The sequence below is a fragment of the Kogia breviceps genome, chromosome 3, assembly GCF_026419965.1.
Source record: "Kogia breviceps isolate mKogBre1 chromosome 3, mKogBre1 haplotype 1, whole genome shotgun sequence".
Lineage (NCBI taxonomy): Eukaryota > Metazoa > Chordata > Mammalia > Artiodactyla > Physeteridae > Kogia > Kogia breviceps.
The window spans coordinates 10,542,678-10,570,634 of NC_081312.1; the positions used below are offsets into that span (position 1 = coordinate 10,542,678).

Consider the following 27,957-nt stretch of genomic DNA (forward strand, 5'->3'; position numbering starts at 1 on the left):
GTCAAGTGGCAGAGCTGGGATAAGAACCCTGGGTGTTTCCTTGTAGGCTCAAGGCAAGTTCAGAAAACTGCTTCGGTTTTAAAAGTCAGCAGTGTTGCCAGAGACCGTCTCCACAGTGTCACCAGTGACCGGGAGAGGAGAATGCAGAAGAAAACAGCCCTAGTCTGTGAAGCTCCTCAGTGATAGCTATCAGGGGATGGCAGGAGGACTCTCCAGTTTCCAGATGATACAGCGGAAGTATAAGCAGGGTCAAGGCCCCTCAGCGGCACCTGAGCCATGAGAGGCCTGAGGACACTTGTCACAGGCCAAACAGATCCACTGATGTCCAGTGACATCCTGTCCTTGCCCTCTAACAGCAGATTCTTTTTTGTGGGGTAACATGTTAAAGAGCTAGGTTTTAAAAGACAGGGCCAGCCTCCCTGACAGTTTTGCCCTCTGACTTGATGAGGTGAAGCTTTGGTAAGGCCTGTGGTTCCTTGGGCGCCTCCAGCCCAGCCCAAGGACAGAATTTCCTGGGTGTCTGGACCTTTCACTAAACAAGGACACTCCTTCCCCTGCTAATCCACTCACACGTACAAGCTCCGTGGGATAGTAGTGTCGATTTTTGGTGCATGCCAGGTACCAACTATTAAGAAGCCAGGAAAAAAAGTTGTTACAGAAACCATTTTAATGCTAGGAAAATGTTTTTACCAATTGCCCAAGGAAGCTGTGGGCCTGGCCTACATCCCACGGGACCAGGGGCCCCTGGGGAACCATTTACTGAGCCACAGCCCCTGTCCCTGTTTCCGCTCAGCACGGGAATGTGTTTGGTCCTCAGACTTCTTCCCTGTTTGGGAAACCACAGTGCCACTGCCAAGGTGGCGTGTTTTCCCATCTTGCAGTGTTCTGCTGCAGCCCACTGGGAAGGGTCCGTGGGGGGAAGCATCCCATTTGTAGGACACTCACTATGCGTCAGGTCTTGGCGATTGTTTTCACATGTAATCTTGTTCCACTTGGACCGATAATTCTGTGATGTGTTGGTATTGTCTCCATTTCACTAATGTGGGAATTGCAACTTGGAGGTGAAGGGTTATAGTGAAGGTGAGGTTATAGTCATATAACTAGTCAGTAGCAAAGTTGAAGATTTGAACCCAGGCAGTCTGGCTCCAGAGCCACTTTGTGCTTAAAGTAGGAACCGAAAGCAAGGACAGTTTTTTTGTTGCTAAATATTCACACTGGTTTATAAAGTTCCCTTTGGAAGGAAGGTAACACATGTGCAGTTGTAAAGACAAAACTCTGAAAGCAACCTTCCTTCCAGCTCTTGGTCTACCGAGAGGAGGCTTTGTGGGGCGGGTGAAGAATTACCCAGGAAGTGTGATTGCTGGCATGACTGGCGGCTGAACAGAAGCAGGGCGGTGTCCACAGACGACTGGGTTTTACGTTTGTTACTTAAAGCTTCTCTGAACCCTGCCACCCCTTTCCTCCATAGTGCTCTCCCTTCAGAGGCGAGATCTGAGGGCGGATGTGAAGGCAAGAGAGCAGCGGCTTGGATTTGGCCAGTGGTTTTATGAAAAATGGGAGAGCAGAGAGGAAGGTCATGAAAACAGCCTGCCTCTCTTGAGCTTTCTGATTCTAAACTGATAGGATCTCTCCTGGGCAGAGGGTCCCACGTGCGCACTGGCAGCCTCTCAGGCCTGGAAACGCGGCCCAGACACACCTCAGAGGGCATCTCTCCAGCCTGTCTGCCAAAGAGGAAGCTTTGCTTTTGTGAATGCTACACAAGTTACAAATGCAGTGAAGCGGCAGCCCGTGCTGATTATGCTGTGCTTGAGAGCCCAGCTGGGGGCCCAGGACCCGTCTCACAACTGCTCAGAGCAGCCAAGACTCAGCTCAGTGTCCTTCAGTTTGGAAACAGGGCTCGTGACACTCACAAATCATGTAACATGTTACCCCACTTTTACAGTACACTTGTCACAGCACTCCTACCCAGAGCAAGGTGGGACCGCTGCACCGATTCAGAGATCAGGGTCAGCTTTACATTCCTGTGAAAAAGTGACAGTCACCTAGCTTGAGCCCTTGGGGTCCAAGTTCCAGCCAAGGGCAGTATGGGAACCTGGGTCCCTGCCTGGGATTAAAAGCACCCTGACGTCAGTTTTCACAAAGGCGGAAGACTGATACAAATCTGACATTTGTATGCAGGGATTGGGAGCAGTCTGCCACCCAGTCCTCCTGGTGCACAGTTTGGCTGTCGGCAGACACCACAGTCTGGCGCTGCAGCACCAATAGATTCTAATAAATCCCTGCAGAATGGAACCTGTGAGGCCTTCGATTAAGGAAGGCAATGCCACACCCCTACATTCTCCACTTCTTGCCAGAGAGGAAGAGAGCTTGCTGGCAGTGCCCCAGCCCAGCCAGGGCTCCTCGAGATCCTGAGGCAGCAAGGTGAGGAGGTTCTTAAGGGGCGTGTCCAGGTGGATCAACAAGGAGGCCGGCAAGAGCCCGGGCTCTCGGCTACCAGGCAGTTTTCCCCAGTGGTGATCTCCCCCACTGTCAGTCTCCTTGGCTTACCTCTGTTCTTTCCCACCTAACCTCCAGCCAGCACATAAGCCAAACAGAAGCGGGGAAAGGGGAAAGGAAGCCAAAGACGGCCTCAGAAAACCTTGTCTGTTGCGCTCAGCTGGAGTCTACGGCTGCATGTGCCGATCGAAGTCTCCACCTGGCTGAGTATATCCATCTTCTGCTTCCAGGATGTGTTGGGGACGATGAGACACCTTCTTGGTCCCAGACCTTAGTTTTCCTCAGTGTCTGTCCAGGCGGGGCTGGCGGCGGAACCCTGCAGGGCTGCCCCCCAGAAGGCGGGCGGTCCTGGCCCTGAGGGAGATGCAGGGGCCCAACTACTTGGGCTTCGTGCCGATGGTTACGGGCCTCTTTCTAGACTTTGGCATAAAAGTGTCTTTCTCCTCCAGTTGGGGGTAAGAAAACACTGTCGTGAATGCTTGGAAGTACGCTGAAGCCCTCGCATTCGAATTGGCCTCAATTCACCGTGTGCACCAAAGTCCAGACCAACAGCCGACTGGACCTGATGTTCTACAGAACTGGTTAAGTCACATAAGACAGCTGATCCTGAGCGTTTCTTCCCCTACAGAGAGGCACTGCCCCTGGTGAAAATAAACCAGAGGACCCCATCTTTATACAACAATGGAATGTCCACACTGGCAGGAACCTCCTCCAGATGAAGGATTGGGCCCAGAGAGAGAAGGTGTCCTATTCAAGTTCTCAGAGCTGGGGTAGAGCCAGGGCATATGGCTTCCTAGCCCAGAGTTAGAAAACATTTGATCCTCCATGAAAATAAATATTAAAAATATCGCCAAGTTACCACCAGTCCGTAGTGAGTGGGCCTTATCCCCAGTGACTTTGCCCAAAAGGCTGCTGCTGCACATTTTCTAACTATGGTCTAAATCGCTTAAAAAAATTGAAAAGCTGTAATGTTCCATTCAGAATGCAGTCCCATTAGGTGACAGGCTCCACTGCGTGGCCTCAAATTTAATCAATGATTATCGGCTGCATAAAGGATGTTGTAGTGGGATGTTTTATAGAGCAGGTAAACGGAAGGGATGGCAGCCTCGGGGAACACGTGGTGGTTCAGGGCCGTGTCCATTTCGTCCACATACTCCACCTGTAGGGCAATGTTCAGTGCCTGGGACAGGGCCGTGATCTGGATGTGGTCACACTCCATGGCCATGGGCTCCACTTCCTGCAAAGGCCACAATGAAAAAACAACCCAGTTGATGATGGAGGCCTGGCAGAGGACAAGTGAGAGGTCCAACCCTGGCTTTCATGGTCCTAGGTCAAAACCTCTGCACTGGAAAATAATCTCCACAACAACCTGTGAGGCAGATGTTGACATCTGCATTTTCCAGAGGAGGAAATGCAGGCTCACTGAGGAGGTAACAGATAGAAATGGCCACAATTGCAAGGCTTGAATCTAGATCTTTTTGATTCTGGACCCCCGAGTTGTGAGAAAAGGACACTTTTGAAGAATCTGGAAAGGGGGGCAGGAGTTTTTCAGCTTGGGCTTCCTAATGCACAGAGTCAAAGAATCTCAGCAGAAAGGGACTTTTTCATAAAGGGATTTCAAGCTTATGTGCTTACAGAGGGCTAGGCGAGCGAATGAGTGAGTCAGTGGAGAGACAAGCTGCCTACTGAGTCCCAATAACTAGGGCAGCTGCCATTTAGCTCCTGCTGATTACTGCCGGGCGAGAGTAAGGCCTGGGAAGGACTTCCCTGGTAGCGCAGTGCTTAAGAATCTGCCTGCCAATGCAAGGGACACGGGTTTGATCCCTGGTCCGGGAAGATCCCACATGCCGCGGAGCAACTAAGCCCGTGCGCCACAAGTACTGAGCCCACGTGCCACAACTACTGAAGCCCGTGCACCTAGAGCCCACGCTCTGCAGCAAGAGAAGCCACCACAATGAGAAGCCCATGCACGACAACAAAGAGTAGCCCCCACTCGCTGCAACTAGGGAAAGCCCACGCGCAGCAAAGAAGACCCAACGCAGCCAAAAATAAATAAATAAAAAATAAATTTATAAAAAAACCCAAAACTACAGGCCAGTATCACTGATGAACATAGATGCAAAAATCTTCAACAAAATACTAGCAAACAGAATCCAAGAGCACATTAAAAGGATCATACACCATGATCAAGTGGGGTTTATTCCAGGAATGCAAGGATTCTTCAATATATGCAAATCAATCAACGTGATTCACCATATCAACAAACTGAAGGAGAAAAATCATATGATCCTCTTAATAGATGCAGAGAAAGCTTTTGACAAAATTCAACACCCATTTATGATAAAAACCCTGCAGAAAGTAGGCATAGAGGGAACTTTCCTCAACATAATAAAGGCCATATATAACAAACCCACAGCCAACATTGTCCTCAGTGGTGAAAAACTGAAACCATTTCCACTAAGATCAGGAACAAGACAAGGTTGCCCACTCTCACCACTCTTATTCAACATAGTTTTGGAAGTTCTAGCCGCAGCAATCAGAGAAGAAAAAGAAATAAAAGGAATCCAAATCGGAAAAGAAGAAGTAAAGCTGTCACTGTTTGCAGATGACATGATACTATACATAGAGAATCCTAAAGGTGCTACCAGAAAACTACTAGAGCTGATCTATGAATTTGGTAAAGTAGCAGGATACAAAATTAATGCACAGAAATCTCTGGCATTCTTATACACTAATGATGAAAAATCTGAGAGTGAAATGAAGAAAACACTCCCATTTACCACTGTAACAAAAAGAATAAAATATCTAGGAATAAACCTACCTAAGGAGACAAAAGACCTATATGCAGAAAATTATAAGACACTGATGAAAGAAATTAAAGATGATACAAATAGATGGAGAGATACACCATGTTCTTGGATTGGAAGAATCAACATTGTGAAAATGACTCTACTACTCAAAGCAATCTACAGATTCAATGCAATCCCTATCAAACTACCACTGGCATTTGTTACAGAGCTAGAACAAAAAAATTCACAATTTGTACGGAAACACAAAGCAATCTACAGATTCAATGCAATCCCTATCAAACTACCACTGGCATTTGTTACAGAGCTAGAACAAAAAATTTCACAATTTGTACGGAAACACAAAAGACCCTGAATAGCCAAAGCCATCTTGAGAACGAAAAATGGAGCTGGAAGAATCAGGCTCCCTGACTTCAGACTGTACTACAAAGCTACAGTAATCAAGACAGTATGGTATTGGCACAAAAAGAGAAATATAGATCGATGGAACAGGATAGAAAGCCCAGAGATAAACCCACACACATATGGTCACCTTATCTTTGATAAAGGAGGCAAGAATATACAGTGGAGAAAAGACAGCCTCTTCAGTAAGTGGTGCTGGGAAAACGGGACAGGTACATGTAAAAGTATGAAATTAGAACACTCCCTAACACCATACACAAAAATAAACTCAAAATGGGTTAAAGACCTAAATGTAAGGCCAGACACTATCAAACTCGTAGAGGAAAACATAGGCAGAACACTCTATGACATAAATCACAGCAAGATCCTTTTTGACCCACCTCCTAGAGAAATGGAAATAAAAACAAAAATAAACAAATGGGACCTAATGAAACTTAAAAGCTTTTGCACAGCGAAGGATACCATAAACAAGACCAAAAGACAACCCTCAGAACGGGAGAAAATAGTTGCAAATGAAGCAACTGACAAAGGATTAATCTCCAAAATTTATAAGCAACTCATGCAGCTCAATAACAAAAAAACAAACAACCCAATCCAAAAATGGGCAGAAGACCTAAATAGACATTTCTCCAAAGAAGATATACAGATTGCCAACAAACACATGAAAGAATGCTCAACATCATTAATCATTAGAGAAATGCAAATCAAAACTACTATGAGATATCATCTCACACCGGTCAGAATGGCCATCATCAAAAACTCTAGAAACAATAAATGCTGGAGAGGGTGTGGAGAAAAGGGAACCCTCCTACACCATTGGTGGGAAGGTAAATAGGTACAGCCACTATGGAGAACAGTATGGAGGTTCCTTTAAAAACTACAAATAGAACTACCATACAACCCAGCAATCCCTCTACTGGGCATATACCCTGAGAAAACCATAATTCAAAAAGAGTCATGTACCAAAATGTTCACTGCAGCTCTATTTACAATAGCCAGGACATGGAAGCAGCTCTTTTTACAATAGCCAGGACATGGAAGCAACCTAAGTGTCCATCAACAGATGAAGGATAAAGCAGATGTGGCACATATATACAATGGAATATTACTCAGCCATAAAAAGAAATGAAACTTGAGTTATTTGTAGTGAGGTGGATGGACCTGGAGTCTGTCATACAGAGTGAAGTAAGTCAGAAGGAGAAAAACAAGTACCGTATGCTAACACATATATATGGAATCTAAAAAAGAAAAAAATGTCATGAAGAGACTAGCGGTAGGACGGGAATAAAACACAGACCTACTAGAGCATGGACTTGAGGATATGGGGAGGGGGACGGATAAGCTGTGACGAAGTGAGAGAGTGGCAGGGACATATATACACTACCAAACGTAAAGTAGATAGCTAGTGGGAAGCAGCCGCATGGCACAGGGAGATCAGCTCGGTGCTTTGTGACCACCTAGAGGGGTGGGACAGGGAGGGTGGGAGGGAGGGAGACGCAAGAGGGAAGAGATATGGGAACATATGTATATGTATAACTGATTCACTTTGTTGTAAAGCAGAAAGTAACACACCATTGTAAAGCAATTATACGCCAATAAAGATGTTAAAAAAAAAGAAAAGAGAAAGAAATAAGGCCTGGGTAGCTGGATCTTCTGATTTTTCCAGAGAAATCCAGACATTCATACGAAAATTGCCCAATGTTTAAATGTTGGCAGCTCTTTCAGGTAAATATCATACATCATAAACAAAACAGGTCTTGGGCAAATGTGACTCTGGGGTTGCTACTCCGTAATTTTGTGAACAGTCTAGTCCAAAGCCCTTATTTCTCAGATGAGAAATCTGAGGCCCAGAGAGGGAAAGTGACTTGCCCAAAGCCACACAGTTTGGGCAGAGGAGGATGTGTTCCAGCTTGCCAACCTAGTGCTCTTTGAATTGCAGTGTAGACATGACACCCAGGTCCCCTGGTTAGGGAAGGCTGGTGCTAAAGTCTCCTAAGGAGACAGGGATGAGAGCGGAGCCCAGGGCCGGAGGCCAAGTCCCCAAAGCCTGGGCCCCGAGGACCTACATGAGTGCAGAAGTCTTTGATGTCCATCTCCTCATCGATGAAATGTCGGAAGAAGTCTCCGCGGTTCCTGATGAAGGCTGAAGTGAGCAGGCGCAGGAACTGCACGATTCGGTCCGAGGAGCTCTGGTCGTTGAACACCTTCAGCAGGCTGGACACGGAGCTGTCCTTCTCCACGAGCTCTACCACGCTGTAAAACTGCAGCCCTTGGGCCCTCAGCCGGGGGACGGGCAAGCCCCGCCCCTCCCTCCACGGGCCCCCCTCCACGGGCCCCCCTCCACGGGCATTTCTATCTTCAAATCCTCAAGGTGAGGTGCCAAAATCCATCAGAGATCCCGCCAAAGCTCAGTAACAGGGTTGGAGCTATTCTGTAGCGAGTCCCTTAGCCCGGAGTCACGTCTAAGGAGCAGCGGTTAGTCTCCCTCCGCACTGCCATGGTTGCAGTTCTTATTGACAGATTAAGAACTGACAGTCCTCCAAGCCCACTGCCTTCACTAGCGGGGTCCGGGGAATGGGGTGGAGAGGGCAGGGGCTGAAAGAGGCTGGGGGAAGTTTCCAGCCTGAGAGCTAGTGCCCCAAAGGAGGTACCTCCTTCCAGAGAGACGGCAGGGCCCTGGGCTCCCTGTTCCCTCGATGTCCCCACAAACAGGAAGCAACCCTCAGCCCTTCCCCAGCTGGGAGGAGCCAGAGGGGCGCAAGCACAGAGCCCTGGGCGGTGAGGGGACTCCGGCCAGTGCCCGCCCCTGTCCGCTCTGCCAGCGAGGGCGGACCTGGCCCCTCAGCCGTCGTGCCCAGGTTAACTCACAGCATTAAAGAAGTTTTGGAACTTGTGCTCCTCGAAGCCAGCAGCCAGAAGGTCGTTTGGGGTCTGCAGGACACGCTCTTTGAACCTGGAGGGGAAAGACTGGTACTTAAAAGGGAACGCAGGGGGTGCTGCTGTGACGTCAGCTGTCGGCCCCCTCACCTGCCACCCCCATACACCCCTGAGAGGGTGCGTGTCACTTTCCTACTAGGACTTTTTTCCTAGCAGGACTTTTCTACTTTTCCAAGCACTTCCACGTGGACCACACACTGATTTGTTCCATCCTCCCCTGTACAGTCACGGGAGGTGGGTAGTACACCCATTTCACAGATGAGGAAATTGAGGTAATCACTACCCACTCCCAGATATATTGATTCTACCTTTCGAAGGTCTGTTGACTCTGTCCCTCCTTCCTGTCCCCATGGTTCCTGGTGTGTCAACACCATCTCTGGCCTGGGCCACACCCAGCCTTCCCTCACTCCTGGTCCCCTCTCCACAGGGACCTTAGAGTGACCTGCCACAGCCTTCTCCCTCAGGACACAGCTCCCCGGCACAGGTGTCCTGGAAGGGCCCCTGCCGAGCTCAGCAGCCTCATCTCTAGTCAAGTCTCACAGCTTCCCTCACACCCCACAGCCACTACCCATTTGTGTTTTCACCCCTTAGCATCCACTGTCCCCTTAGCCAGGGATGCTCTTCTCAGAGGTGGGCTAGCACTGGTTTGTACCTGCTCACAAGAGCTAGTTGTTAAATTTACGCATTTTGCCATCCAGGTGTTAAACAGCCCTTATTCAAGAATCAAGTTATGTAAACTTAAATAACTTTAAAACACAAATTATAATCTATGATCTTGAGGGAATCTTTGTCTATTGTGCGTGGATGGTGGAAATACGATTTGGACTATAGCATGTGTTACATATCTCTTCCCAACTCCCTGTTCACTGACTCCATGATGGCGGCTTGAAAAAAAAAAAATCATGGGCTTCCCTGGTGGCGCAGTGGTTGAGAGTCCGCCTGCCGATGCAGGGGACACGGGTTCGTGCCCCGGTCCGGGAAGATCCCACGTGCCGCAGAGCGGCTGGGCCCGTGAGCCATGGCCGCTGAGCCTGCGCGTCCGGAGCCTGTGCTCCGTAACGGGAGAGGCCACAGCGGTAGGAGGCCCGCGTACCGCAAAAAAAAAAAAAAAAAAAAAAATCATGACAAGAGTATTTATACTACAGAAATCAACTCACACCACAGATCAGGCCTCCCGGCCAAACAGCCACTAAACCTCTGCCAGCGCTGACCGTCCCTCAAGACCTGGTCCAGGGACCCCTGCTTTTGCTAGTGCTCTCACTGGCACAGCCCCATCTGGGACCTGTCCTGGTCCCCTTGGGGATGGCGAGGAGCCGCCCCAGGACACAGAGTTCAGCAGCAGAGACGAGATACAGCCCAAGTGATTGGTCCACAGAAGGAGGGTCGCATCCCCCACAAGAAGGACCAAGTGGAGAGGCTCTGGGGGACCAGCCGGCACGGGCGTAGCCGCCGCCTGTGCCCTGGGAGGGGAGACCAGACTCCAAGGAGGACACGGGAGGGGTTTTCACGAGGCACTAAAGGCACAGTGAGAAAGGCCTGGGAGGCTCAGGCGCCTTGTGGGACACGGGAGGTGAGGAGAGGGTGGTGTGTGTGAAGCGGAGCCGTCTAACCTGGAAGGTGACGCGCTTCTGCCCAAAGGCAAAGCACCAAAGGCCGGGCCGGCCGGCGTATCTGCGCCCGCTTTGGCCAGGGCAGGTGTGGGAAGGAGGGCTGTGCTGGGGGCCGCAGCCCTGCTGCTAAGTCGCTCTCCGGCTTTGGGCCACCTCGTTCAGGCCGACATTCATAGGGTGATGGTGACAGGCCTCCACAAGGGGTGCGAGGAGGGCCCCTCTGGCCACTGTTCTGCGAGGCTGTGAATGTGCACAGCTGTGTTCCCAGCTTTCCTGCCTTCACACCCTCCCCCCCCCCCCACCCCGGCCACGCGCTCCTGAGCCCCCGCCGCGCGCTCACACGCGTTCCTCACCAGCGACTGCTGGCCCCGCCGTGCCAGCCCTGGGGACACAGAGACGGCGACACACAGACCCAGTCAAGCGAGGGACGAACACCCAGGGCAGGACTCCCGCCCCGACGAGGTGAGGGAGGAGAAGGACGGCGTCAGGACTTGGAGCACAGGCCCTCTCGGCCACACACCAGCTTCAGTGGGACCTTGGGCAAGTCACTTACCCTTTCCAAAGCTCGGTTTACTCATCTGTAAAGTGGGGTAACACCCGCCTGGTACTTCCCACTGGACCCCGCTTGGATGGCTCACGGGGATTTCGGACTTAGCAACATGGAGCTCCTGCTTTTTTAACTCTCAGGCCAAACCCCAGGCGCCCATCCTCGACTCCTCTCTCTGCTCACACACCCCGCTCCAGCCATGAGGGAATCCTGTTGGAGCCACCCCTGCAGGGCTCTGCGATCGACCTCCACCTGCTCAGGCCACCGTCACCACCCCTCCTCCGGGCTCTCCCGGATCACGTCCCCTGCTGCTCCCTGGCCGCACACCGCTGCGTTTATCCCGCACGCAGCAGCCCGCAGATCAGGCTCCTTGCTCTCCTGAACCCTCTGTGGCTCCATCTCATTCAGGCCGACATTCAAGGTCCTTAAAAAGGCCCGTGAGGCCCTACCCCACCTGCGCCCCCTACCTCTCCAACCCCTACTTAAAACTGCAGCCTCTGCCCTTGGACAACCTGGCCTCCTTTCCTGCCTGATTTTTCTTCCCACAACGCTTATCACCGTCTGACACGTCAAGTACGCTTCGTATCCACTGTCCCTCTTTTCCAGTTAGGATGCCAGCTCCACAGGCAGGGTCTTTTGTCTCTCTTGTTTGCTGCTGCATCCCCAGGGCCCACAACACGGTCTGCGTGGGGCACCCAGTTGGGTGACGGCTGCAGGAGCAAGGGGGCCCCGGAAGGAAGGCAGGGTAGAAACGTGCCTCAGCGAAGGAGTTCTGGTGCCGGGGTCCACGGCTCGACCACAGGGGCTCTGTGACCCGTGACCACTCTGCACTCTTCCCCGGCGTATGTGGGGGGAGGGTGTCTGACGAGGAAGCCCGGGGTCTTCATCAAATCCTGTAAGGGCTGTGAGACCTCCCAGGTTAGGAAGCAGCTCTCAGCTCCTTGCTCCTCAGTGGGGTCCGAGGCCCAGCGGCAGGGGCGGCTTCTCTGGGGGAGCTTGGGAGAAATGCAGAATCCCCTGCCCTATGGAATCTGCATCTGAAGGAGATCCCAGGGGTTTGCACAAATGATGAAGTTTGAGAAGCCTCGAGCTAAGCCAAAACCCGAGGGTCTAAGGGAGGATCGCTACGCGCAGCAGCTGCGGGACAGGGGGACCTTGGACAGCGTCAACTCTAGATCCAGGTGGACGCCTGGGTTACTCACACACTCAAATCCAAGGTCAGCTGAGATCATCCAGAACAACAGGGCAACGCTTCTCTGCGTTCTCCTTGCAGTGAGTCTTCGAGAACGCACGCAACGCGACTTGCCTAAGCATACTGAGACCACAAGGTTGACAGTGCCCACTAGGTCACTGTCCCTCCCCAGCCGGCCCCTTGGCGGCCCACCCAGCATCCCCTGTGCCCCACTCACTTGAGTATCTCCCTGCTCTTCCCCAGCAGAGATTCCAGGTAGGAGTAGCCCAAGGCCCGGTAGAAGCAGTTCCCATCCCCCTTGGTCTTGCGGATCGCAGTGAACCTTTTGCTGAGTTCCTGCGGGGGACAGAGGAAATGTGGGTGTCTGCACCAACAGCACCCCCGTCGTGTCCTGTCAGGGCCGGGGCCCCTGCCTCCCCCATGTAACACCTGCTCCCTCCTCTCAGACTGGCTGCCCTTCACGGTGTCCCAACTCTTATCCCACAAAAATAAAATTACTCGGAGTGTGTCCTGTGTCAGACACCGAGCATGAACGGGGGGGGGGGGGGGGGGGGGCGGGGTGTCCCGTGGCCCTGCCCTCAGGAGCCTACAGTCTGAGGTGAGATGGACAGTCAGATGATCATGACAGGAGAACGGGGGAAGTACCGGGGTGCCACGGAGCAGTGGCATCTACATCAGACTTCGGCAGTCCAGGAAGACTTCCTGGAGGAATGGCACTGAGAGGAGCAGCGGCGGTGTGCACGGTGGGGCGGTGAGCTTGGGCGTGCCTGTGAGGCGGGCCAGGAGGCTGCAGGGTCGGTAGGAAGGGCCTCCCCAGCCTTCACCGAGCAGTCTGACCTGACCAGTCCTTCAAAGGGTTTCTTGGGAGGTGTGGCCTGCCCATGCCACCCCTCCGGCTCTGCTCCTGGCTGGCAGCTTCCCTCTGAAACGGCCCGGAGTCCCCACGGCTGCCTCCTGGGCCTGCCTACAATCAGGGTTCTGACAGCAGAGCCTGGTTTTCAAGGGGTCCCACCAGAGTGGAGCTGACAGGGCCCACCAGAGGCAGGCCGTAGGGAAGGATGCGCTCCTCGAAAACTCCATGTCAGCTCCCGAGGGGGTTCCAGGGGACACGAGAGTCAGTGTGCTGCCCAGCCTTTGCTCCTGCCCCGGCGGAAGCCAAGAGGTGGAGACTCCTCCTTGTTCCGTGACTGTCCCTGCATCCTTCCAGCAACCCTAACCGCCCCTTTTTCATAGCCCGGCTGGAGTGGGCTTTCCCTCCTGAGAGATGCCCTTGCAGGGCGGTTACAGAGACGACTTTTATGAGGTCAGGCTGCCTGGTCTAAATGCCAGCGCCTCCGCGCGCTAGCAGCAGGGCCGTGCACTTGCCATATAATTTCTGGGCCTCGTTTCCCTCGGCTGTAAAACGTGGGTAATAAAAGTTCTGACCTTGCAATGTTGTACTGAGGTCTCGGGGAGAAAGGAAACACTTAGGACAGTGCCTAGCTTTTTAAAAACAACAGTGCTATTTTTTTTCTTGCAGCGAAAGGATTTCTCATTAAGGCAAATGCCCAACATCACGATATTCTGGGAGCCCTTTAATTTGCCCAGGAACCTGGTCCAAATGCGAAGCCTTTTTTACCTTCAAAGCGGCACCTCTTTCCCTGCTCCCGACTGCAGCCCATTTCATCTAGGCTCCCCTTCTTCCGACCCTCCGCCTTACCTGGATTTTCCTCTGGTAAATCCTGTTTTCAGGGTGATCCCGAAGAATGGATAGAGTGTCACATTTTTCTGATATTAGGTTGAAAGATGCTTCACTCTGAAAGACAGAAAAAGGAGTGAAGCTGTGACAATTTCAAAAGCAGCTGCTGGGCTTTCACCAACAGAAAGCCTCTGAACTGCTGGCTGCAGGACACGGTGAGTGTTACCTCCCCCAGACGGAAGCACCTGTGGGTGTGTGACTAGTATCCCAGACGCCATGGTCCTCGGCGGGCAGGGAGCCAGGGTCAGGCCCACCATGTAGGGGTATCAACTTGTAACTTCCAAACTGATTCGTTTTATAGAACATAATACCTCAGTGAACAAAAATAAATTCAAAATGGTTTAAAGATTTAAATGTAAGTCCTGAGACCATTAAACTTCTCTAGAAGAAAACATAGGCAGTAGGCCGTCTGACATTGGTCTTAGTAACATTTTTTTTTGGATATGTCTTCTCAGGCAAGGAAAACAAAAGCAGAAACAAACAAATGAGACTACATCAAACTAAAAAGCTTTTGCACAGCAAGGGAAACGTTCAACAAAAGGAAAAGGCCATCTACGGAATGGGAGAAGATATTTGCAAATAATATATCTGAATAAGGGGTTAATATCCAAAATATATAAAGAAGATATACAACTCAACATCAAAAACACAAACAACCCAATTAAAAAACGGGCAGAGGATCTGAATAGACATTTTCCCAAAGAAGACATACAGATGACCAACAGACCCATGAAAAGATTTTCAGCATCACTAATCATCAGGGAAATGCTAATCAAAACCACAATGAGAGGGCTTCCATGGTGGCGCAGTGGTTGAGAGTCCGCTTGCCGATGCAGGAGACACGGGTTCGTGCCCCGGTCCGGGAGGATCCCACGTGCCGCGGGGCGGCTGGGCCCGTGAGCCATGGCCGCTGAGCCTGCGCGTCCGGAGCCTGTGCTCCGCAACGGGAGAGGCCACAACAGTGAGAGGCCCGTGTACCGAAAAAAAAAAAAAAAACCACAATGAGATATCACCTCACACCTGTCAGAATGGCTGTTACCAAAAAGACAACAAATAACAAGTATTGGTGAGGGAAAGTGAACACTTGTGCACCATTGGTGGGAATGTAAATTGTTGTAGCCATTATGGAAAACAGGATGGAGATTCCTCAGAAAAATTAAAACTAGAACTACCATATGACCCAGCAATTCCACTTCTGGGTATTTATCCAAAGAAAACAAAAGCACTAATTAGAAAAGATATATGCACCCCTATGTTCACTGCAGCATTATTTACAGTAGCCAAGATCTGGAAGCAACCCAAGTGTCCATCAACAGATGAACGGATAAAGAAGATGTGGTCTATATATGCAGTGGAAAATTATTCAGCCATAGAAAAAGAATGAAATACTGCCATTTGCAGCAACATGGATGGACCTAGAGATTATCATACTAAGTGAAGTGAAAACAGAGAAAGACAAATATTACATGATATCACTTATATGTGGAATCTATAAAAACAAATGAACAAATATAGCAAAACAGAAACAGGGTCATAGACGCACAACGTGCAATACGTATTTGTCCCCAAATGCACAGACATTCACGGGAAAATGACTGTTTACCTTCTACTGGCAAATCTTACCCCATTTATCTTTAGTATAAAAATATGTCCATCCACTACAATAAGATAAAAAACGTGTAGGACTTCTTGATAAGTTCCCTCACACTGATGTTCCTGGAAACTGCTGTTGTCTTTGCTCCAAAACTTGCTGATTTAGTACTCCTTGCCGTTTCTGTGAAAACTTCACCACTTCTGGACTTCTTAGTAATGACAGTCTTTTCTGATTTAACACTTGTTCTAAAAGAGTAGGTCGGTCTTGCAGGTCGATCCCCAAAAGATCCTGTTCTCTGTCTAACAGTAGAGAGTATGTTACCTGCACTTTCCTCAGGTTTGACGTTTCCCGTGCTGCCAGGCTGGGAGGCCCCACCGCAGTTCAGGGCCTGGTCGCTTTTCTCCTTCTTGTACTTATCCTTGTACATCTTGTCGCGGTGCTTCTTGCACATCCACGGCTTGCGCCGTCTGGCCGCCCGGCTCGGGGTCTGGCTGCAGCCCTCGCAGGTGCAGGTGTTGCTGGCGCTGCCCCGCCACTGCCCCGTCTCCGGGCTCCACCGCTGCCGCCCTCTCCCCCAGAGTAGGTCCCCTCGTGCTCCAGATCCTCCAAACTAGCCATGCTCTAGCCTCCCCCAGGGGGGGTCCGAAGCGTCCAGCAGGTCTGCCTCGTCTTCCCCCGCCTCCCCCTCGCCACCCCCGCCCCCCCGCCACTTCACACAGGTACCGAACGGGCAGCCCGGGCACTGCCCCCCAGGGCCGGAGCCTACCGCAGGACGCCCTGGGCTGCAGCCTCGTCCTGCCCTCCACAGGGGCGCATCACCAGCAGGATGAACTGCGAGGCCGCGGCCGGGCTGCGGGGGCTGCGGGGGCCCCGGGGCGGAGTGCGGCCCTCGGCGACAGCCTGCACCTCCGAGCTGCTGAGACCAGGTGGGGTCCACGACCCCAACCCTTCAGCACCTGCCGGGCCCAGCTGCACTTAGCAAACCGGAAAAGTCCCTGGCCATCATCTTTTTTTTTTTTTTTTTTTTTGCGGTATGCGGGCCTCTCACTGTGGTGGCCTCTCCCGTTGCGGAGCGCAGGCTCCGGACGCGCAGGCCCAGCGGCCATGGCTCACGGGCCCAGCCGCTCCGCGGCACGTGGGATCTTCCCGGACCGGGGCACGAACCCGTGTCCCCTGCATCGGCAGGCGGACTCTCAACCACTGCGCCACCAGGGAAGCCCCCTGGCCATCATTTTTGACAGCTGTCACCGGGCGGCCTCTCAGCTTCCTCACTGACTAGACAGTGGCCTCAACCCAATACCGCAGCGCTTGAAAAGGAGCCTTCGGTGTTACAAAACCCTTCCCATCTGGAGAAATGTGTTGGATTTTGATGATGAGATTCTCCAGAGCTCACCACCGGAAGCAGAGAGCTGGCCCACAGAATCGTACAATGAGGCGTAAGTGACTTCTAAGCTTACCTGGTCTCCACCCTGGACAGACTCTAAACTTCTGTCTGACAATGAGCTTCTTTGGCTCTGATTCCTGTAGTCGGTATCCAGGCTGTGTGACTGGGAAGGGGCATTTCTGCAGGGCCTGGAAGCTCCCACCCCTCAAAGTCTCCAAAGCCACGCGGGCCTCCCTTGCCAGCGGGCAGCTGTCAAACCATCTGAGACCTTCCATTCACTTGATTCCCCAGGGCCCCTCACAGGGCCCGAACCAGAGCAGAGGATGAGATGTTTGTTACATGAATGAATAAAAGCCATCTCCCCGGTGAAGCCTCCCTGGTTGCCCCACCCCATCTGAATCAGGCTTGGGCCCTCCCTGGAACTCACACTTTGTCCCTTTTTCTCCCTTTTTGGTGGCCCCAAACATGCCCTCCCGAGATGTGGGGGGCCCGGGCATCTTCCCAGAGGAAAGCCAAACAGTGAGAAGATGAATGTTGTCCCTAAAAACAGGAGGAAAAGTACTTCTAAAAGAGGGAAGAGAGCGTGCAAATGCTTGTGGGTGGGCGAAGGGACTCTAGGTTTTGCTTCTGGAAGCTTCTATTCTGTACCCAACCTTTGTTGCAAAATTCAGTCAGTCTCAGGCTCCTTCCTCACGTCTGCTCTGACACCACAGTGGCACGCTGGCAGAGTAGGGGAGAACCGTCAGGAGGAATCCAATAACCATTCTGGGGCAGATGCTAGGGGCTGCTTTCCCCATCAGCCATTACCCATTGCTTCCCTACAGACAGGATTCCTGTTTTACTCTGGGCAATGTGATGGAAAATGCCTGGGCTAAGTCATGACAACCCAAACCTCCTCCTCATTGATTTTCCTAGCCTCCCTTGCAGCTGTGGGCAGCCAAGTGACCGGGGCTGGCCAACTGGACTCACAAAAAAATCTGCTGAGGGCTTTGGGGAAGGCTTTTGGTTTGGGATGTAAAGAACAGAGACAGCATGTCCTCCTCCTCCCCCTTCTTCCTGACTTAATACAGATGCAATGTCTACATTCCAGTAGCCATCCTGTGACCGTGAGGTTGAAAGCCAACACACGGAGGATGGTTTGATGATCTGCTGCTACCCGAAGCCCAAGATGTATGAAATAATAACAGATGCCATTCCTGTACACCAGCCGTGTGGCCAAGCTCTGGGACAGAGGCTCACATATTCCCGTTATTTCATTTAATCCCGACTGACAATTACTAAACCCACTCTACTGACAACGGTGGGTCCCTTGTGCCAGGAAGAGATTTGCTGCAGATCTGTCTGACTCTGAAGCCCAGGGAAATTCTACCAAAGCCAAACTGCTAAGCAGACAGAGCTCAGAGTCCAGGAGCTCTAGAGGGACCAAGGCTGCTAGGCCTCAAAGGAACACTGTGTGCAGGGCAGTCTGGGGCCTTCTCACCTTCAGGCTGGGCCCCTGCAGCTCCCCCTCCACCCATTACAGGCAGACTGCTCAGCTCTGGACCTCAGTGCCTACAGCAGGATCCCCCAGTCCGAGGGCTGCTCTTCACGGGTGGAGTGAGAGATCATTTATAGGTGATGTCTGGACATGGGGGGTTAAAAGACATTGGCGACATTGGGAGCGAAAATTAATCTCTTTTCAACTTTCTTCAAACCTTCTAATTGCACCAAGGAGAAAGCAGGCTTCCAGTGTACCTTTAACTCCTTTCCACTTTGCTAGCCTCTTCTGAAGGGTGAGAAGGCCTCTGACTTGGAGCGTAACATGTTGCATTTTCGGGCTTCCCTGGTGGCGCAGTGGTTGAGAATCCGCCTGCCGATGCAGGAGACACGGGTTCGTGCCCTGGTCCAGGAAGATCCCACATGCTGCGGAGCAACTAAGCCCGTGAGCCATGGCCACTAGGCCTGCGCGTCCGGAGCCTGTGCTCCGCAACGGGAGAGGCCACAACAGTGAGAGGCCCAAATGTTGCATTTTCATTTGCAATTTTTCTAACTTAAAACAAAACTTGTTAACTTTTTTTTTTTTTTTTTAATTTTTTGGCCATGCCTCGCAGCATGCAGGATCTTCCCCGACCAGGGATTGAACCCACGCCCCCTGCAGTAGAAAGCAGGGTCTTAACCACTGGACCGCCAGGGAAGTCCAAAACTTATTAACTTCATTGGCATAGTTATAAAAAGTGAACATGCTTTGACCTATTCTAAATCATGGAAGACTTACATTATTGGCATAATGGCTGATGTACAGTTAAGTCTGCACTCATACGGTGTGCTCATAAAGCAAATATCCACGGGATCCCATGAGTTTCAGAATTTAAAAATCCACCTCTGCTGACCCGAGGGGAAGGCGGGATGACAAACAGGTACTATTCAGAAACAGCCCGTGTCCCCACTCGACAACGCCCGTCTCGCTCACTCACCCACCCGCCGTCTCCTTTCATTCCAAAGTCCCATTATTTACCTACCTCACCAACAAAAAGTCTTGTTTTTACCCACAGCAGACTTAAAAACGATGGCTTGGGTCTTTTAAAACAGTGGGTGATTAAAAAGCAACGCCGCTGCTCGCGCTTGCAGTGCCCCGCAAAAACAACGACACATGGTGTGGGAGAATGCATGAGATCAGTTCTACCTGATGGGCAGTTTCTGAGAAGGTATCGCTGGGAGAGTGGAAAGGAGTATAAGGAATTAATCTTACATATGTAGAGATAAGTATTTAAGATGTTAGAAAGCCCTCCATCACCAGTCAAAATGAGAATGTTAAAGGTGGGTCAGGAAGGGGAAACGGGCCTCACTCGGGGAAGCCTCCCTAGCTTTTCCACTTGCCATAGTCACATCGACTGGGCATTCGACGCAAATTGACTTAGGCTATTTAAAAGTCAACTTAAAAGAAAAATATTAAACAGCAGTTTGGGGGCGGGGGGCGGGGGGCTCTGGGTCGCTGAGAGCCAAGCTCATCACACTCAGGGTTCAAGAGACCCACTGGGAGCACCGGCCTCTGCAAGGCATTCTGTCACCTTTTCCCCTTCCTCCCTGAACGCTGTTCCCGCCCTGCCATCCCCCCACCCTCTATAGATATTCCCTATGGTACGTCTTTCACTACGCATCTGCCTTTTTAAAATTGTGCTAAAACACACATAACACAAAATATACCATGATAACCATTTTTAAGCGTGCAGTTCCGTGGCATTAATTACATTCACATCGTTGTGCAACCACTACCGTCCTTTCCAGAACGTTTTCATCATCCCCAGCTGAAACTCTACCCATGAAACCCTAACTCTCCATTCCCTACCCCTCATCTCCACACGGCCCGGCCCCTGGCAACCACCACTCTGCTTTCTGTCTCCATGAATGTGCCTATATCCTAGGGACCTCATGTAAGTGGAATGTATGTCTTTTTAAAAATAGGGTTGTTTTATGTACGCACGTGTTTTAAATATGCACAGAAATTATTCTATAGATAGCGTGGCTTTTGTTTTCTTCACTCAATACTGTTTAAGATCCACCCCTCCTAACAGATGGCTCCCAAGTCCCTTGCCCTGCCCTGTGATGGAGCTGTGAGTTAGCTCCAGCGCCCCCTCGTGGTCCCAGGTGTGTTTACTGGCGCCACCGGGAGGGGTGCGTGGGTTTCTGCTTTGGTGCCTTTAAGTCCCTGCCTGGCAGCCCAGAGTGAGCCAAGTCAGCCCAGGTGGTCCCCGCCCCCCTCCCCATCGGCACGGCCCTGGTCACACCCCTGGAAGAACAGCCCATAAATCAGGTACAATATTCTGGCTTTGACCTTGGCTGACTCTAATTGGTGGTTTGTTTTTTAAATCATGGCCCCAAATTTCCAGAATGTTACGGGAAAAGGACAGGCCTCGCCTGACACCGTCCCGTCAGACCTAATCAGGTTACCTAATCCTAAAGGATTTTAGCCTTAAACTGCTGGTTTGCAAATAGATGCTAATTAACTAAGTCAGGCAGATAGCACCTCTGCTTGGAAAAAACTTTGAGCTGTTGAGTCGAGGAAGATATTTCAAAGTGAGGGAAGGTTGTTTCTCCGATCACTGGCTCCTTCCCAGTAACCCTGGGAACTAGCCTGAGGCCCTGGAACGGGGGGCTTGGTGTTCAGACCAGATCTGAGTCCTCGTGGGGGTCCTCTTTCCTCCTACAGCCTCGGAGGCTGCAGAGCCAGCATGTAACCACCTACAATAGTGCTGCTGACCCGATCTCCATCTCTCGTCCATATACCCCCCCCATCCATATACCCCAATCCACGATCCTGCCCCACTGGCGTGGCATCCGAAGCCCTGAAAAATTCCGGTAAGGAAGTGACCAAGCAGAGCCAGAGTGAGGTCCCACTGCCAGGGCGATGCAGGAGCTCTCATCCCACAAGCTGCTGCGCCCCCTGCCCACGGGAACCCCACGTGCCCGGCACTGTGCGAGCATCTCCAGGGACCCCCAGCAGACGGTGGGGTGGCAGGGAGCTGCAGGAGTGGGGGAGGGCCACGCTGAAAGGACTGGGCCCTGGCAGCTTAGTCCTGCAGGCCGTAAAGGTCTGACCCATGACATGACCTGTGACCCAAAGCATACCCCTGCCCCTCCTGTGAGTTCTCTGTGGGCCCCTCTTGGAACAGATACAGTTCACTTCAGAGTTTGAATGCAGCTTCTCCGAGCTTTCATGAGAGGTGAAACAATAGGAGAATGAAGCTCCACAAGGACAGGGTCCTTTGTCACTTTTATCACAGCACTCCAAGTGCCTGGAACAGCAGCTGGCCCCCGGAAGGCACTAAGTAAGAACCTGTTGAATGACTTAAGTTACCTTTGCTGGGAAGTCACCGTATGCCAGGCGCTGGGGATAATCTCGCTTAGGCCTCGCAGTAGCTCTGTTTTACAAATGGAAACTGAAGCCCAGAAAGGTCAAGCTCTTTGCCCGAGGTCACACAGCGAGGCAATCCAGGGAGAAACTTCCACGCTGGTCACCCAGCACATCAAAGGTATTCAACAGACCTGGGTGCCTTTCTGCCCCAGCTCTCCACAAAGAGAACCCACCTGGCCCTCATGTGCCCTATCATCACTTCCTGACGGCTCCTTAGCAGCCCGGCCTTGGGCTCACATCTCTGCCTACAAACCCCCCATAACGTACGCTTCGGTGCCCCTGTGTGCACCGCCAGCCAAGGCTCTGAGGTGCTGGTGGGCCTCTCCTGGGCCCACCCTGGGCCCCGGCGGGCAAGGCCAGCCGTTAGCCTGCCGGACCTCCCTCCGAGGCTGCTCTGCTGGTGTGGTGACCCCGGGCCATGAGTCAGCCTCGTGAACCAGGCCCAGCCCCGAGAAGCCACAACGCACCACGTGGCCTGACCTCAAGCTACCATCTCCTCCATGGCAGAGGCCAGAGCCTGCAGGCTCACCATCAGAGGGCCAGGGCCCAGAACTCAGCCAACCACCTCCCCTCAGGAGGTCCCTGTCACTTCTAGAGGCTCCCCGTGGCTCCAAACCTGGCCTTGCCTGCTTGGGGCTGGGGTCTCCACAGGGGGCTGTTTGCAGGGGCCGGAGGAAATGGCTTTTTAAATGTCTACTTCAGGATATGATGTATAATATACCAACATATGGGATAATCCAACATTTTTACTGATGAATGATCAGAAACATTTGGAGGCCCAAGATTCAGGGGAGACCTAGTGTCCTGAACTGGCTTCCTATTGCTGCTGTACAAACAGCAATTAGGACAAACTCAGTGATTTAAAACAAGGTTTATTATCTTACATTTCTGGAGGCTCACGGGGAGAACCCACTCCCTTACCTTTTCCAACTGCTAGAAGCTGCCTGCGTTTCTCCAGGATCCCTTCCTCCCACTGTCAGTTCTCCTCACTCTGAGCCTCCTGCCTCTTCCTTATAAGGACCCTTGTGATTACATCATTGGGCCCACCTGGGTACCCCAGGGTACTCTCCCCATTTCAGGACCCTTGATTCATCACAACTGCAAAGCCCCTGTTGCCACGTGAGGTACCCTAGTCACAGGTTCTGGGGATTAGGATGTGAATATCTTCGGGGTGCTGTTACTCAGCCTACCACCCACATTCCCCCATCTCTGCAGTTCAATTCAGGAAACAGAGAAGACCCTGCATCTGGACCCCTACCCGCCTTGGGTCACAGTTATTGGCTGGCCTTGCAGAGACCCCGAACTCAGATGCTGGCCCTCTCTCATTTGACGCCTGAACTCATAGCATCCTCCTAAGGGACCCTCAGATCTCCTGCCCTGACTTATCCCTAGAGCTCCGGCCTCAAACACCACCAGCCGCTGGGATGTCTGACCAAGATCCCAGAATTACTGTGCCCCTAACTGCTTTCTCTCTCCACCCCTGCATCCCCTCCAGGTGTCGCCAGATCCTCAAAAGCCCCTCTGTCCAGACAGAGCTCATGCCAAAGACCGGGGAGGCCTCTTCTACTTCTTCCTCCCTTCCCCCGCCAGCTCGGCTCCTGTGTCCAGCCAGAGCCGCCACCATCTGCCCCCAGGGAGGCTGCACCACGTGTCTGCCCAACTGACCTCCTGGCTCCCACTCCCACCCCCCATCCCCACCATCCTCCACAGCAGCTGGCACAGGCTCCTACCACGCGAAGCAGATGAGGACATGCCCTTTCCCAGTTCCCTCCAGTGGCTTCCTTCATATGGGAGAAGACTCAACCTTCGGATGACAACCACCCAGGTCCTACGCCATCCGCCCTTGCTCCCCTCACTCTCGTGAGCTCCAGTCACAGTGACCCTCCTTGTGTTCCCCCAAGACACACCCATTCCTACCTCAGGGCCTTTGCACATGCTGTTCCTCTGCATGGAATGACTCGCTGCCTCTTTACATGACTCAGAGGACGCAACCTCCTTCCCTGACCACCCTGTGAAAGTTGCCCCTTCCCCGCCCCTACTGCCTTGACTTGTTTTATGTCTTTAGAGCTTTCTCTGACATGTAGGTTCACTCGTTTACTTGCACGCTGTCTGTCACCCTCCACGAGAATGTCAACTCCACGAGGGCAGGGACTTTGCCTGCCTGTCATGACCAGAGTCCCCAGTGCCTGCCACACAATAATGCCCCCAAAATGCATAACGAGCAGATGAGTGAACAGATGTATGCGCTGGTCTCCAACTCCAGCCTGGCCACTTCCAACCCTCTGTCCACTCCATCGCCAGACGGCATCCAAATCAACCATCTCTTATTTGTCAAAAATATGTTAGGGTCCTCCCCCCTCACCAGCCACACCTGCAGAATAAAATCCAAACCCCACAGTGCAGCATGCGAAGCCCTTCATGGCACATTCTGACCCCACCTGCTTTTCTAAACTCATCTGTCCTCCCTCCCCCAAGCTCCCTGCATCCATACAGACCACTCACCTTTCCCAGCATATCCCACTCTTAACCATGTTTCCAGGCCTGTAAGCACACTGTCCCACCCTAACCAGAATACACTCTTACCCAAATCCTTCCTGAAAACTCCTATACATCCTTCAATACCCCATTCAAAAGACTCCTTTGTGAAGCCTTCCTCAACACTCCTCACTCCCTCAGAGTGCATGGTGCCCTGCTGTGCTCCCCAAGCCCATGGTCAGGCCTCTTAGGTCATGACCGGTAGCTCAAGAATTGCTTGTGTCCAGCTCTGCCTTGTCCAACAGGCAGTGAGCTCCTAAGAGTGGGCAAGCCCCTTGTCTTTCTCATCAGTGCCCAGCATGGGGCTGGACTAGGGTATCGACTGGGGCTTGTTTGACAAACCAAAGAACAAAGCACAGAAGGGCCCTGTGGTGTTGCTATTCAAATCCGACCCTCATTCTTCACTGAATGTTAAATGCCCTTTGAGTGAGCATGAGACCCCTCACTACCTACAACCTCTGCCAGTGGCAGCCCCAGGCTTTGTCCTCACCCTGGTCCCCTGTGTTCCCAAGGGGTTCTGTGTCTTCTACCTGGGACCCTTCCTCAAGCTTAGCCCAGTGACTTTGAAATGAAAACAGAAAGAAAACACCATATTTTCCAAAGACATTCTCCTCTGCCCACCAGACACACACTCACCGCCATCCACACCACACAGACTCAGAAAACCACCAAAGGGCCCAGCACGGTACCTGGCAGAGAGTAGGTGCTCAATAAGTGCTGGGTGAACAAAAGAGAACACACCTTGCACTGCCTCTGCCGCCCCCACCCTCCCCCCCCCCGGGATTCCCCGGCAGGCGTCCTACTTGTTGAGTTAACAACTTCATCCCTCTCCAAGGCAGCCACGCCATTCCCCACCGGCTGAGGGCTGCTACTCTGACTCCATCTGCCCTCTAGCTTCCGGTCTTGTGAGTCCAGGGCAGACGTGAGGATGGAGGCAGAGGCCTCACTGTGCAGCTCGAAGGCCAGAAGTTCAGGTCCCAGCCCTCACCACCCCTGCCATGCTCTCAGCTACCCAGTGGCGGCTGGAAGCCCTGCCAGCCTCGACTCCAGGGTGCCTAAACCCATTATTACCCCAGCTCTGGCCACTCCCTGGCGGGTGATGCAGAAACACCTGGGTCCCCTTCCAGGAGCAGCAGAGCCAGGTACACCCTTAGGTACTGGGTAGAAGTAGGAAGCTGGTGATTCCAGATGCCCCAGAAGCTCTCAGCCACACCCAGCAGCAGGCTGGTTTGTCTAGGACAGGCCAGCGCAGATGACCTGGCTGCCCACACCACAGTCAGAATGCGTCAGACCGTGACCAGTTTCCGACCTGTGCCCCAAGCCAGTGGCAGCCTGCAGTGGTGACCCATTTCTCTGCCCAGACATGGGAGGGAGGAGGCCGAGCACGAAAAACCAGGCACCCGTGCACGCGCATTTCCAGGACCGTTTTCACAGGGAAAGCCGTGCCCGATTATCTGAGCCAAGGGCTCCACTCGCATCACCTCAGTGGTCCTCACAGCAGCAGCCCAGTACACAGACCTGCAAAATAGTGCCGGGGATGGGAAGCGACCAACCAAAGCCTCTTGGCTTTCCAAGGGATGGAGGTGAGATTTGAACTCAGGGCTGTGTGACCACAAGCCAGGCCACCAGTCCTTATACTCTGCAAGCTCCCTGGAGCTCAGGGCACAGAGTTGAAGAGTTTTAGGCACTCATCACACCCAGTCCTCTGCAGAAAGCCTGTCCCCCGCCTCCCCTTGCCCCCAAGATGGACTGATGTAGTAATACGAAGAGCACTGGACTGGGAGTCCAAAGGCTTGGGTTCAGGTCCAAGTCCACCACAATCAGTCCCGGCCCCCTCTCTGTCTGGGCCTCAGTGGCCCCAGCTGACCAAGACCCGGTTGGCCTGGCTCAGAAGGTCTCTGGGGCCCTTTCTGCCTTCTGAATCAGGGGTTCCTCTAGTCTTTGCTGGGACCCCTAATTCACGTGTCTCACAACTTGAGACAGCCTCTCCACGTGGGTCCTAACTCCAAAGACCTTCTGTTGACGTGTAGGACGGAGCGGATGTCCGGCCACCCTTGCCCTCCCCAGGTCCACTCTTGGGGCTTGAGAGTGGGAGGTCTCTCATGGCTGAGCCCTCGGATGGGCGGGGCCGTGAGCTGCCTGCCGACTGGAGGTCTACTTAACAAAAAGGAAGCGACCCTTAGCCCTGGAGCCTCCAGGTGCCCACCGTCGAGCAGCACTCGGGGACAGCCGGAACGAACGCACCGGGGCGGGGGGCCTGGCAGCCGGGCTGGGTCTCCGTCGCTGGCCGTCCACGGGGGCCTTCCAAGGAAGGACTGGGCCCCCAGTATTTCCGGGGTGCCCGAACTCTGCAGGTCTCACGGTGGGGGCCGAGCCTCGCGCCCGACCCCCAGTCCCGCGAGTGCACATGCGCCCAGGCGGCGATCCCGCCTACCGCGCCCCCTTCCCACTCCTCCTTCCCCGCTTCCCCGCTACGACCACTGACCATAGTGACCGGAGCCGTCGGGCCAGGTCCCGCCCCAGCGAGGAGGGATCGGTGCGGGAGGGCGCCCCGGAAACCACTGGCTGGCTCCGCCGTTGGGTCGGCCGGCAGGGGCCTCGAAGGCGTGGGGGCGAGCGGAGAATACACCCGACCGCTCCGCAAACCAGAGGTTAGACCACCACTGTGTCCCAGCAAGACACACACCCCTCGATTGACGTCTGAGGCGGACAATCAGAAGCCGGACCACAGGACGTCACAGAAAGTGGGTGGGACTTCACGCGCCTCCAGCCTATCCTTTGGGGCACACTTGACAGGGTACCGCCTCCTTTTAAAGACACAGAAACCTTTTAACTGGCAAAGGAGTTAGCCCAACCCAGGAAGACAGGTTGTAAAGGCTGAAGGGCTGTTGACCAAAACTGCAAATTGAATTCTGAAAGATTAGCTGGCCCTCATTAATTCATAAACCAGGTCATATAAGTATAGTTTGCTCAAGACCAGAGCACAGGCACTTAGGGAACACGTGTCCAATAACATTAAGTTACCAGCCTGCGTGTGTAGCTTCAAAATAATATTTTACACCCTTCCAACTCCTGAATCAGTAGGTTGCCACGCACCCAATTAATGTTTGTCGAATGAATGAATTTCCAGGATCTTTGATTCTGCGCCTGTGGAATTGTACGGCTATGTACAAGGCACGGACCGTGAACCACGCTTGGTGACTCACCCTGCATACAAGCTCATTATTGCTGAACATCAAACAGAGGAATATGAATCATTCAGAGATTCATTCAGCAGCCCTTGACCGCTGGAAGACGGTGCTCTGGGTGGGGAAAGGGGGCTCCAGTGAATTGTATGCGCCCCTTTTATAAGTATTAATACTTCCTGGAGCACGTATTAAGTAATTCCACACCACACTGTCACTCCCCTGCCCCAGGCACCAGGCTAGGCTCTTGAGTAGACAAACATCTGTATCTTCCAAGTGCATATCATTTACTAGTTGGAGAGTTTGGGGTCAATCAAGGCTCAAAGAGCCATAATAAAAGCTAATTTTTACTGAGTACTTACTGTGTATCCAGCATCATCCAAAACTCTCAAACTATATTATCTTAATTTTCTCACAACTAGTTTATGGCGGTAGGTCCTATTATCCTTGTTTTACAGACAAGGGAACTGAGACACGGGGAAATTAAGCTACTTGCCCACATTGACCCAGCACACAGTGGGATTCAATCCCAGGCAGCCTGACTCCGTGCTTGCAGGGGCTGTGTACTCCCGGTGCCTCTTTTTGCACTTGGAGAGTTTCTGCTCTGTTTTTTTTACCGCCAAGGAAGCCAGAGAGGTG

General features: G+C 52.5%; 1 protein-coding gene and 1 pseudogene across 1 annotated transcript; both read right to left on the minus strand.

Moving 5' to 3' along the window:
- Positions 1-1,908: 1,908 nt before the first annotated feature.
- Positions 1,909-26,791, minus strand: OTUB2 (OTU deubiquitinase, ubiquitin aldehyde binding 2). Its single transcript, XM_059056144.2, has 6 exons — positions 26,619-26,791; positions 13,691-13,786; positions 12,209-12,327; positions 8,574-8,658; positions 7,772-7,966; positions 1,909-3,733 (listed from the first exon to the last, which is right to left on the minus strand). The coding sequence occupies exons 1-6, from the start codon at positions 26,619-26,621 to the stop codon at positions 3,527-3,529; spliced, it is 705 nt and encodes a 234-aa protein (XP_058912127.1). The 5' UTR covers positions 26,622-26,791; the 3' UTR covers positions 1,909-3,526.
- LOC131752042 (regulatory factor X-associated protein pseudogene) lies at positions 15,432-17,204 on the minus strand (annotated as a pseudogene).
- Positions 26,792-27,957: the final 1,166 nt, after the last annotated feature.

Bases quoted from the DNA above. Each gene is read 5' to 3' on its own strand.
- OTUB2 (XM_059056144.2), bottom strand. The intron at 12,328-13,690 runs GTAAGGCGGAGG...TGTCCCCCGCAG, and splicing joins TTTACCAGAGGAAAATCCAG to GAACTCAGCAAAAGGTTCAC. The intron at 8,659-12,208 runs GTGAGTGGGGCA...TTTCCCCTCCAG, and splicing joins AAGAGCAGGGAGATACTCAA to GTTCAAAGAGCGTGTCCTGC.